General features: G+C 40.8%; 1 protein-coding gene across 1 annotated transcript; it reads left to right on the top strand.

The window, feature by feature from the left end:
• The first annotated feature begins 8,172 nt into the window (after positions 1-8,172).
• Positions 8,173-13,121, top strand: LOC140337453 (protein SSUH2 homolog). Its single transcript, XM_072421201.1, has 7 exons — positions 8,173-8,308; positions 9,151-9,442; positions 9,845-9,923; positions 11,866-11,995; positions 12,585-12,651; positions 12,771-12,889; positions 13,002-13,121. The coding sequence occupies exons 2-7, from the start codon at positions 9,262-9,264 to the stop codon at positions 13,119-13,121; spliced, it is 696 nt and encodes a 231-aa protein (XP_072277302.1). The 5' UTR covers positions 8,173-8,308; positions 9,151-9,261.
• Positions 13,122-13,128: the final 7 nt, after the last annotated feature.

The raw sequence follows: 13,128 nt of genomic DNA, 5'->3' as shown, positions 1-13,128 counted from the left end.
TCGATTCCTGCAAGCCATTGGTACAAATGGGCCCAAACTAAATTCTTTTATCTCTCTGGGGTTGTATAATTAAAAAGACAGACAATACAAACATATGGCCAACATGGCTTGCCGTGCATCACTTTCACACATATAGTTAAAGAAAGATGAACAGGATACGGATTCCCTCAAACATTTGTATACATCACTCTGCTATGCCGATGATTTTTTTGGCTGATCCCCAAAACCACCAAACACCCAAACCATCTGGGGCTGCTTAATATTGGGGCCATCCTTATGGTTTCTGAAACTCTTTATACATTCTCCTTCAATCCAGCAGTAAGACGTCAGTGGTAAAATACGACTATAAACATTTAGATGAAGAAGTTCAAAAGCTGCAAAATACATTGATTTAGCATTGCCATCCTGTGCTTCTGTTATATCCATGCTAGTACTTGTAGCTCCCCAGCTGGAAATATCAGGTTGCTGGAGATACAAAAGGTTGTTGCTGCACAACTGATGTTTATTTTTTGACACTTCCTATTGGTATCCTTATTGGTTTCCCTTCTGGTCCCTATCCCAGGCCAAACTGAGACTTGTAGTCCAACAGCAGCTGCAAAAATAATCTTTGCATTGTTTGGAGGTGGTACAATGTAACTTAAAACTCAATGGGCTCTATTTATAAATTATTCCCCTGTCAACTCTGGATTAGTTGCTAATTTTCATTAATCCTAATTTTACAAATTCAAATTATACTAATTTTCATTTATATGTGTACTTTTGAAATTGGCCACTAGGTGGCAGGACGAGTCGTTGTTTTAATAGGGACTGAAGTGGAGAGAGATTCGACCATCAGATGATTCGACCATAGTTTAAAACCCAATCACTAAAATCTTTTCTAAGTTTTACCATATGTTTGGCATTTCCTAAGTCATTTGGGATATTTTGAATTCTTCGACTGCCATTGAAATATTCCCTGATGTCGGTCATTTTTAAGGTACTCATAGAGTGACAACACTTTGTCCCTGTCTTCTAGTGGCTTTCTTGTGTAGTCACCATGTTATATGCTCTTCAATGTAAATAAGGAGCTGTGCCAATACACATTGCCTAGGTGTGGACCACTGTTGTCACCATCAGGAAACCCACGTCAAAAAATGCCATCACCGAGTGCATGTAGTCAGGAAGTGGCTGAAGAAGGTTAGCAGTGCTGAGCAACAAAGAAAGCAAGCGAAACAATAAACTAATCAACCAATCCTCAGCCTGCTGACTGGGCAACGAAAGAGCGTCATCACACCAATGAGATAATCAACCTGCCCCTTCTTATTCCTATCAAGTTCCCAGTGTCAGATTGACAGTCTATGGCCATGGAAAAGGATTGCATAGGCAGTTTACATTTTCTACTGCAAAAATAGCTTTACTGATTTATACAGCTGTGTGCGTAATCTGAACTTCAGATATTATGTGCTGTGAATTACCGGCCTTTTCAGCAAAAAAGTGAACGTCCAGGTTAAACTTTGCTTTTCAGTTTTGATTAGAATGTGGAAGGGAGAGCCCTTTTGGGGATTTCTTGATATTCAGGTCGCCAGCAGAAACATTTCCCCCCACTTCTTGTTCTGCTGACAGCAGTCCCAGCAAACCTTGGTAAATTTCTATAGACAACACTCTGGATGGAAATTCAAATAAAACATAATCCAAATAATTCACAGACTCCAGAAAATACAAAACCATCACATTGCCTCTCCCATCCTATTGTGTGTGAAATTCCCCCACCTACTAGATTGTAAGCTCTTCGGGGCAGGGTCCTCTCCTCCTATATCACTCTCTGTATTATTCTGTCATTTGCAATCCCTATTTAATGTACAGCGCTGCGTAATATGTTGGCGCTATATAAATCCTGTTTATTAATAATAATAATAATAATAATAATAATAATAATAATAATAATTGCCTTTCAGATTTTGCTGATAGATAGATCATGCAAAGTAACTGATCCACCACTGTCACCTTGAGGCCGACATCAACTACTGCAAATTAAATTTACAAAATTTATGGAAACCAATTTTATTGTGACAATGCAATGAGGGATGGAGGAGCATTAATGAATATAACAGTCTATACCATTGCTTTTTTATGCCCCTTAGTGGTTTATTTTCACAAAAAAACTGTTTAGCATTCTATGCTGATTTCCCCATTTTACTAGATGTCTCTGATAAATGGAATCATTTCTTATAATGACGACCTGCATGGCCTGGTTTACTGCGATTCTTTATTAATCTCACAGTGTGCTCTCGCTGTGGAGCGTAATGTAATAAGCTGGGGCTATACGACTGCTAATAAAGACACAGCGGCAGGAGGGAAAAATAGAACTGATCCACATTGACTTATATGGAGACAATAGATGAAGAGATGATACATTATATCACAGGTAATTATGAGGGACATATATTTATACTTCAGAAAGTATTCAGACCCTCTTCACTATTTTATATTGCAGCCTGATGATACAATCAAGAAATTCTTTTTTTCTCATTCATCTACACTCTACCATATAATGAAAAAAAATTTGAGACAATTTTGTAAATTTATTAAAAAGAAACAACTGAAATCTTACATTTCCATACATGTTCAGACATTTTGCAACAACTGGAAATATAACCCAGGTGCCTCCTATTTCTCTTGGTTGCTGCTGAGATGTTTCTGAACCTTGATTGGAGTATACCTGTGATAAATATCATTGATTGGATGTGATTCACATCTCTATAGAAGGCTTCATAGGATTGACAATGAACATTAGAGGGAAAACCAAGCCATGAGGTCAAAGGAATGGTCTGCAGAGCTCAGAGATGGGATAATTGCAAAGCAAAGATCTAAGGAAGGCTTCAAAAACATTTCTGCTTCCCTGAAGGTTCAAGTGGCCTCCATATTCCTCAAATGGAAAGAAGTTTGGCACAACAAGGACTTCTGGTTGTCTGACCAAACTGAACAATTGAGGGGGATTGGGCTTAGTGAGAAAGGTGACCAAGAACCCGAATATCACTCTGAGCTCCGGAGATCCTGTGTGGAGATAGAACTATTAGTAGCAGCCGGATTAACTGGAGTTTTGTACTGAAAAAAACATTGTAAATTGGGATATTTTGATATTTAAAATATCTGGTTACCTTCACATAGGTATTTAAAGTAAGTATTCCAAGAAAAGATATGTAGACAACTACTCTAATGAGTAAAATCTTCAAATATCTTTTATTTAAACCACATCCAGAGCTCTGGTGTACTTTAAATAATACAAAGGGAGGAGAGTTGGGCACATCATTCTCCCAGCTGCACCATGATACAATATTCTTACCCCTGAGTGTGGCAAAGTGATGAAATGGGAATATATTGTGTATATACTTGGAAACTGTGCTAAATGCACTCAGATCTATATACAGGAAATTCCCATCTTGGTGTTTTGGAGATCTAGCAAATGGTTCCCCAGTTTAACACTTGCACTGGGAAGCCCCAAGATGTTTTCGGCACAAAGCATTTTTATTTGTGCACCATGGATTAAAAAAATGGTAAAAACAATGCTAAGGTAAGGATACAGAGTAATCGAAAACGAATTTAAAACGTTAAAACACCTAGAAGCTGGGTGCAAGGTTTAGAGACAATGAAGAGGGTTGGCAGAGATGGCAGAAAGTGCCTAGCATAAGGATTTGGGATTCAATGTCCTCTTTTCTTTGCAACATCTTGGACCAATTTGCAGCAACAAGCAGTAAGACAAATTCAAAGCAAACTGATCGGAATCTATACATGTGTAAGCGTTTTTTGCTAGTACAACCCGTGAGCAGAATTCCAACCAATCTTCAGATTCTAATTTATGTGACAGGTGCACTTTGACATCAAAACTTTGGACTTTAATGGCCTTGAGACATATGTTGTGAAGGAGACGAGCTGTCACATGGCGCTAACCTATTCATCTATAATACAAGATATCCAGCCAATGAAACGTTCCCATATGGAACCCTGAGCTGGGAGCATTTATGCTAATGGTGCGTTGAGGACAGAAGACGTATCGTACGGCTAGGATAAACACATTTCTAGAACTTTTTGTAATGAGGAACATGGAGATTGCAGCTAAAATGTTAATTTGTATGATAATAAAATTTATATTCTACACAAGGAATTTAGGAGTCCATAGAGGTTTGTACGTCATACTGTTTAGATTTACATTGAAGCATAAAAACGCCAAAAAACCTCCCGATGGGAAATATTTCTTTCTATTAGATTTGTTTTTCTTTCGACGACAATAATTATATAACATATACCATGTATAATAATATAACTGGACATACCGGTATATAACAATAGGGGCTTGATTGGACCAATGTTTCTCGAGCTTTTGGGGGAACCCTTGAGAAACTTTCAGGGCCTCAGGAAACTGTTCTATAATTACTATATCCACAGATCACAGTACATTAGTGCGGTGGTCAGTGGGAAGAATTCCTCTTACATTGCTGGCCATTGGGAAGAATGTCACCCTGACAGATAGCTAAAAATCATTGGTGTCACTTAAACTGACCTAAGAGGCGCAAACTACTCATTGCTCAAGGAACCCCCAGCAACCTGGAGAAACGCCGGTCTAGATGTTGGTGGTAACACTGGTTTCCAGTGGCTCCAGATGGTACCCACCTTACCAGCTGCTTTTCCACCCCAACCACTGTCAATGAACCAGCATTTTCCAGCAGGTGCAACTGGACCAATAAGGTTCAGACTGGTGGCGGGAACAGCAATTACTGGGTGGCACCTTGACAGCCAATCGGCTACTCCAACAACTGCCCTGGTTCCTAATACTACTAGATTGTAAGCTCTTCGGGGCAGGGTCCTCTCCTCCTGTATCACTGTCTGTATTAGTCTGTCATTTGCAATCCCTATTTAATGTACAGCGCTGCGTAATATGTTGGCGATATATAAATCCTGTTTAATAATAATAATAAACTTGAATTTAAGCATTTGACAATGGATGGCACCCCATTAATTTCTTATGGGAAGTGGTGGGTGAGATGGCACACAGAGGGCACTATTTATAAAAGAGGGAATCAGGCATTCCCCAGTGGGAATCTTCCAGGTCCATGTGTTTCAATGCCAATAATTGATTCCCACCAAGGAATGTTTAAGGGAATATCTGATTCCCTGTTTTATAAATAGACCAACAGGCTTGGTTCTTAGGTGTGAGGAAGTAGTAACTGCGCCACAACAGTGTATGCATTGGTGCATAAAGATGTCATTCAGTGGTAAGGGCACCCGAATCACCACAGAGGAATGCTGTACACAGGATGAGAGGTGCAGCTTTAAATAATGCAGAATGCATGTTTGCAATTCTTTAAATGGGCTGTTCACTGTAGTGCATTGCCCTCCAAATTGGTCCTGACAGTGACATTGGTCCTGATTTATTATAGATCTCCAAGACTGAAGAAGATAGATTATCATGGGAGAACCTTGGGGATCCAGCAAACCTGGAATGGATTTCCCAAAAATCATTTGCTACTAGTTTGCAAAGGTTTTAAGTCCTGGACCAGATCCATTCTAGGTTTGCTGGATCACCTATGATAGTCTATCTTCTCCAGTCTTGGATAGATTTAATAAATCAGGACCAATGCCCTACATTTGTGTTCTTGGGCTCAGTGAACATTTTACACTCCTTTAGTGTTTTGCTGAAAAGGTTACAATGTTTCTCTTTGATGAAATCTTTATTTTCAGTCTTGTTCTGTTTTACATTTCTCTTTTTTTTCATTGCTTGCATATCTTGTGTCCCTGCAAGCGCAGAGCCAGGCAATCTGCAAAAATCCGTCCCAGGTGAATGCTTTCATCAGTGTATGAACTGCTATACTGACAGAGCACATGGCATCTCCTGTGTAAATATTCACCCATAACTCCCGAGGATGAATGATCTGCATATGAGGAAGGGGCAGGTGTGGGGTATGCAGAATTTGCTTAAAGTGGACCCCGCACCAGGCAGTGGTAAGTGATGACAATGTAGCCCTTGCAGGTTTGTATTACCTAGAGGTAACATGAATCCCCTGACCTCTGCTTTACCCAAACGGTGGGTCAATATGACAGCCAGGCACCTGATCTCTTAAGTATGAGGGCAATGATAGCCTTTATGACAGGTTTCCTTGAAAGCTCAGCTGAATACATTGCAGTAGCAAAGTCTTACCATTGGATAGAAAATCCTTTCCCATTCAAGCTTGCTGCAGAGAAGCCTTGTGCTCCCTGCGAAAGCAGTGGGCTCCCTGAAGAGGTCCAAAATATCCTCTCCTAAATGGGAGCTTATGCACTTTAATCAGCAGGTTTGTTGATTGAAGAGCTATAGGTTTTACCTCTGCAGAGAGACCGCTGCTTCCACACAGAGAGCAAGGCTCCTTATCTGCAGCATGTTGGCTCTTCTATTCAGGCTGTGGCTGCTTTGTAAGACTTTGCACATCTTCTTTTTATGTACTTGGAATGTATTTGGATTTTGATTTAAACTGAAAGCTGAGTTGTGTAATCCCCGGCATGACAGGTCCTCTTTAGGGTCTCATTGCATGTACAGTGTTGTGTGTGGTAATCCCTGTGCAAGGATTTCTCTCTGCAGATGGCGAAACAATGAACACATATTCAAAAACCAGAAGAACAGTAGCTGCAATGTGTACGGTGAGGATCTTTCTCAGGCCGAGGCATTGAGAAATATCTTTTTACGAGAATTTGGTGTAATTTCATAATATGTATCATAATCATGTATCATAATCTGAACATTTGCCCAGGTTGTACCCCAACCCACATCCTTCAATCTGCAGATCAATGCCTGAACTGGCTGCCCTTCCCCTATGGTAATACCGATTAACAGATCCCGCTCTCCAACTCACACATAACAGGAAGTGATTGTAGAAGAATCTTCATGGCAGGATCATCAGGGATTATTATTGAAAAGGAAGCTGCAGATTTTCTGAACTTCTAAATGACACAAAAGTTTTAAGTCTACCGTCTATGGGGTCCTCTGGTTACCGGAGATCCCTTACTTGCTAGCAGGATGCACAGCGTATTCACCGTATTGGGACAGAGGCTGAGCCCTCCCTGCACATTCAGCAGCAGTTTGTGAAGAAGGCCCCTATGGGCCTGGTAGCTATTTTGGCCCTCTGTTCCTACACCACTCCCTCTATGGGCACCCTTGGCTCTGGGCCCTATAGCAGGTGCTATGGCTGCTGTGGGTATTTCTGTGCCACTGTGGACACCTTTTTGGGTGACAAAGGATTTTTTCTCACTTTGGAGTAACTTCCTCTCCATAATTTTCCTGTCCTGGATCATCTGCACCAGCCCTATGTGCACCAAGGAGACTGACCCCCCGATGGAACTCCCGGTGCCCCATGGCTATCCTGATACTGCAAGATTATTGGATGCTATTTGATGACATCACAGGAAGAGATTTAGGCAAGTGGTGGGCAGAGCGGCTCCTGGGTGGCCCTATGCCAGCCACTCAGGAGCTCAATCATTGTCCTGGTCTTCAGTGAAGCAGAATTTGAACATTGGAGAGCGGGAGGTACTGGTTTATAGGGGTGAGGAAGCAGTAGGTGCCCCACAACCTCACCACCCATCCAACCTTACACTTCCATGATTCTTGTGTGAACTACACTAAGACTACGCTAACACTGACCATGAGGTTCTGGTGGCGTTACTGCTTCCTTATGCCAGGGAACCGCTGTTTCGGGGAGGGAGGGACGCTGCAAGGAGCATCCCCATAGAGAATGAACGGGGACGGCAATAAGTTGTTGACTACCACTCATTGCTTCCAGCTGTTAAATCTACAGATGCTGATTCTTCCAGAGCCAGTGCTGCAATGCAACTAACCAAGCGACTGGCAAGCTGCCAGCTGAAAAGAACCGCACAGGATCCAGAGGCACGTTAGAAAAAGTATTACCCAAAATTCACACATTTGTCACATTAGATTCATTTAGAAAATATATTTCAATCCTGAGTAAAACTTCACACATTTTCTAGGTAAATCCAATGTGTTTGTAAATTATGGGTAAAAGCTGGGTGAATCATGGGTGAATATATCTATAAACAGACCCCACGGATTTAATTCAAAAGGAGGTCTATGGGGTGAATGAGACAACATGAAAATAAGTTGAGAGATTTTGAGAATTTGGAGGAATTTAGAAGACTTGTTTTTGGCTTTGTTTCTGGAATGCGGTTTCTTGTAACTGATGTCACAATAACTTCCCTTAGTTGATGCACTAAAACTTGTCTTAAACGTGTTGTAACCACCTGCTGAGTGCACAGAGAGCAGATTGGATGCTGCGGAGACTCTGAAAGGGTAGGTCTGTAATATGAATGCAATTCAGGTTTTCTGTATATGTGACTGATGCTCTTTGGGCCGTGTCAAGGGAATGATTGGGACCAGGGGTGTAGTGGGGTGGGCACAGGAGGGAACGCCGTGCCCTCACTTTTTTCTGAAATGGGTACAAAGAAAAGGGAACCCGTTGTGACATGTAGGCAGGGGTGTAGTGGGGCGGGCAAGTTTGAATAACAATGATGCGCCATGAAATGTTTCAGGTAGATGGTCATATCTAGCTACAGGTCTCCTATTAGAACAATGACTCGTTCAGCCACCTAGTGGCCAATCGTCAATAGTGCACAGCTGTCACAATAGGAAATAAATGAATATTATAAGTGAATTGGCTGGGGAATCATTTATAAATTGAGCCCTGAATGTGAATTTTACAATAGCTGGATAAAAATTAAATTTTTAACGTATTGCATTTAGATAAAATATGACATTGGCAGTAGATGATGAGGAATTCTCTTCCTGTGTCAGTTTGTATAAAGATTTGTCATCGGCAGCAGCTATTTTTTATAAAATGCTGTGGAATTTGTTGGTGCTTTAACAATATTAAGCAATCTTAAATAATATTAAGCAATCATAATAAGAAGTCCCTCACCTCCTAGATTGTAAGCTCTTCGGGGCAGGGTCCTCTCCTCTTCCTGTGTCACTGTCTGTATCTGTCTGTCATTTGCAACCCGTATTTATTGTACAGCACTGTGTAATATGTTGGCGCAATATAAATACTGTTTATTATTGATAATACAAAAATTTTGAAATAGCTTGTTTGAAATAAAGTTAAAGCGTCATTTGCTTTCTTTTTTTTTATATTTCAGATCTCCAGAAAGTCTCCACTGGAAGGCCTGCTCAGGTTTTAGCAATATTATCCACAGATCCAGCGATTCTGTATCTGCTGCAGCAGCGCCCTCCAGTGTTCAAACTAAACAATGTCCACTGAAGATTTCCAAACTTGCAGAAGCGTTGACTCAAATCCTTCGACAATCCTGCCCTCTAGTGATATGATGGAGGTAGTGCACCTGGATGATGATCGTTCTTCAACTTCCATCGCTGATCCCAAATCTCAGGAAATTGCACCTGGAAATGACACAATCATTATTGAGCCAGATGGTATGTACAGAGGAAATTTGTTTGTTGAGAGGAATTGAAACAGAACAGGAATATTGTGTCTTGCTGTCCTTGGATGGCCTTACGTGTCTTGTGGAATTAAATCATTCTTCAAAATGTTATATAAAATAATAGAGGAGGGATTTACAAAGACCAGAACACATTGACCTAGATATTTTTTTATGCTGCATAATGTACATTTCATGGTCAGCCAATAGGTTAGTAAGTTAGTTCAGCAGGGGGGTCCAAAGACATGTATTCATTTTTCCTAAATGCAAAGACAGGAGGTAAAAATTGTTTTTTGTTTTTTTATTTAAGCGGCTCTATATGAATACAGTAAAAAATAAATTACAGAAAATAAGCAGAACAATCATCTCTTCCACTGCCTTTTCTTCTCTCCTGCAGACTCATCCAACAGATTTCCTCTTCCAGAAACACCCCAGTACCCATCTCCTCAGTGCATACCACTCACAATCAACTTGGAGTAAGTTTAGAAAACTTTTCCTGCCATTACAGAACTCTAAAATACTTTCTGATAAAATTTTGTAAAAAAAAAAAATCTATGTATTACAAAAAGGACTTGGATTGGCTGATTGGCTATCATCCTTGCTTTGCAGCATGGGGTCCAAAATTCATTCTCAACCTTAACTTTATCTGCATGGAGTTTGCATGTTCTCCTTTTGTTTTGTGGGTTTACTCCAGCAACTCTTCCAAAAATATAAAGTAGAGTTGGATTACTCCCAAGACAACTTTAGGCACAGGTCCAACCACTAGGAACCCAGCTACAGCCTTTAAACTCCTGCAGAAATAGCACCATTGGTTAGATTTACCCCACCATATCTGTTTATCATATCTAGGACCATGCCAATTGCAATCCTTATATCAAAGGAAGCGATGGGGGCCCTATTTGGCCTAATCCATATCTGATCCAAGAGCTCACAATATAGAATAATTAAAGGACAAAGGGTTTTGCTTGTGATTCAGCTATTTTTTCATATGTATGCATGCAGAAGATATAGGGCCTGGTTTATTAAAGCCCTCCAAGCCAAGAGAGGATACACTTTCAGTAGTGAAGCTGGGTGATCCAGCAAACCTGGAATGGATCTGGTCCATGATGAAATCCATGGTTTGCTGGATCACCTAGCTTCACTGCTGAAAGTGTATCCTCTACAGGCTTGGAGGGATTTAATAAATTAGGCTTATAGCACCTACTACCGTGTTTCCCTGATGATAAGGCATCCCCATCAAATAAGCCACCCCCCGATTTTTGCTCAAACAGTTAAAATAAAGCACCCCCTGCAAATAAGACATCCTCCGATACCTGATACTGTGTGCCTCTGTGTGACTCCTCGATGCTGGCTGCAGTGCAGAGTGAAACTGAAAGTAACTTCAAAGGACAAGCAAGCTGCTGATCCCTGCCCTAACAGAGTCTGTTACCCAGTGAGTCAGTGATCAGAAGGGGACAATGAATGGCACAGAGTGATCAGAAGGGGACAATCAATGGCACATGAGTGATCAAAAAGGAGACAATCAATGGCACATGAGTGATCAGAAAGGGGACAATAAATGGCACATGAGTGATCAGAAAGGGGACAATCAATGGCACAGAGTGATCAGAAGGGGACAATCGATGGCACATGAGTGATCAGAAGGGGACAATCAATGGCACATGAGTGATCAGAAGGGGACAATGAATGTCACAGAGTGATCAGAAGGGGACAATCAATGGCACATGAGTGATCAGAAGGGGACAATGAATGTCACAGAGTGATCAGAAGGGGACAATCAATGGCACATGAATGATTTTCAACAATAAATGTGTACTGTAGTCTTCTTCATGGAAAAATAAGACATCCCCCTGAAAATAAGACCTAGGGCATATTTTGGCATTTCAAAAAATATAAGACAGTGCCTTATTATAGGGGAAACAGGGTAGTGACTGCTGTTCTATTTTGATAATTGACCACTAGATGGCAGACCAAGCCTTAGTTGTATGCAATAAAGAGAGCGCTGCATGGGGATTCAAACAAAACTGAATGAAAGAACGGCTGAATAGATGAGCGAAGAATTTTTATATATATAGCTCAAAGTGTCAGTATGCGTGTGCACTGCATTATGAGAGGGGCATAGCAAATTATATACGTGCCTAGGGTGAAGGAACTTGCAGGGGAACTTTCTGTTACTTTGAGAGGGAAGTGAATTTTCTACCATTCACATACTTTTGGCCTACATAGTGTAGCAATGACTACAGTGCAAACAGCACGTTTCAACTATTAAAGCCATAGCAAGTATTAAGACTCAAGAAGACCTCTGCTGGTGGTACCTATTACCGCAGCTCATGGCCTTAGATTGTAAGCTTATTTGGTCAAGATTGGTGTGAATTTGTAATATATTACACACAACACTATTTCCTTTCATATCCACAGACAGCTGTTTATCACGGAGGAAACTGCAAGAGAAGCATTGCTGTCATTTGGTAAGACAAGGCCCTACTACAGCAGTGCAGCTGCGGAAGAGATGAAATTTCTTGACCTCTTACCCTCAAACACTTTTAGGGTAAGTGAAAACTTGAATCTGGTCATAAATGATCATTTCAAAGTGAAACTGACTTGAACATTCATTCTTTCTGTTACGTGTTGTATTAGTTCCCATAAAACTCTTCCACCCTGTGCACATACCCTTAAAACCTATCTTTGGAGGTAAACTGCAATGTGAAACAGCCTGAATTACTTTAACCTTCATCCCTTGGCTCTCACCAATTCCATCTCTGGAATTCTCATACCTGCCATTTCTGATAACTCTGTACACGCTCCCTGGACTCTCCCTACTACTTATCAGAGTTCAACAATCCCAATTACTTACTTTCCTTGCGGAGGGACTACAGATGTATCTATTTTAACTTATCCTTAAACAACACCATAAATTTGTTCCCCTGAAGAAGCCACACGGCAAAACGTGTTGGGAAATGAGATAACTGTGTTTTATTCTCTCCAAAAATGTTTTTCCTGTTTTACATTCAATCCCACATCAGAGTTCAGTTGAGCTTTGTCTTGTTAAAACTCATGCTTTAACCATAGCATTATCTTCAGTAAAATACTTTTTTGTTGCCAGAAAACCTTTCTTTTTCCGCTTTCTCCTCTTCCAGTATTCCTTGGAGACATTTGCTGAATTTCGTGTCTGCCAGAGGAAAACAGAGCCCTATTATAATTGTGGTGAGTGTGCTGACTCCATGACAAACTCCGTACACCGGAGGAATGGGATCTCTGAGTCCTCATTGGGTTGTGTAGTTTTGTATTTGAGTCCCTCTCTATTTGCTTGTTTTCTGATGAAGAAGTGGATGGTCCTGAAAATGGGCCCCCGCCTCATCCATGGAGCATCATGGTGGAACCTCCGGTAATGTTCAAGGAAGGAAACCATCGCAGAAAGCTTCCTCACACCTCTTCGGTGAAGGTATAGCAGAGATTTCTTTGTTTTTAAAGGGAACACCCAACCAAAAAAATGATACATTGTATACACTGCCATGTATTAATAAAGGTGTTCCTTTAAACCCTGCATATAACAGTCCTGCTGGAAATGCAATGGATCCGGGAAAACGAATTGCGACATTTGTTATGGAACTCATCTACTGGTAATTTACAATAATGCACAAGTGATCATTTTAGAGTCCAGTGACCCATCATAGCCAACTC

The sequence above is a fragment of the Pyxicephalus adspersus genome, chromosome 8, assembly GCF_032062135.1.
Source record: "Pyxicephalus adspersus chromosome 8, UCB_Pads_2.0, whole genome shotgun sequence".
Classification (NCBI taxonomy): domain Eukaryota; kingdom Metazoa; phylum Chordata; class Amphibia; order Anura; family Pyxicephalidae; genus Pyxicephalus; species Pyxicephalus adspersus.
This window is presented reverse-complemented; position numbering and strand designations above follow the sequence as displayed.

What these genes read in the sequence shown, in the direction of transcription:
- LOC140337453 (XM_072421201.1), top strand. Translation starts at nt 9,262, where the DNA reads ATGTCCACTGAAGATTTCCAAACTTGCAGAAGCGTTGACTCAAATCCT. An exon ending in AATCATTATTGAGCCAGATG is followed by an intron (nt 9,443 to 9,844) that starts GTATGTACAGAG and finishes TCTCTCCTGCAG; the next exon opens with ACTCATCCAACAGATTTCCT. An exon ending in AGAGCCCTATTATAATTGTG is followed by an intron (nt 12,652 to 12,770) that starts GTGAGTGTGCTG and finishes TTTCTGATGAAG; the next exon opens with AAGTGGATGGTCCTGAAAAT.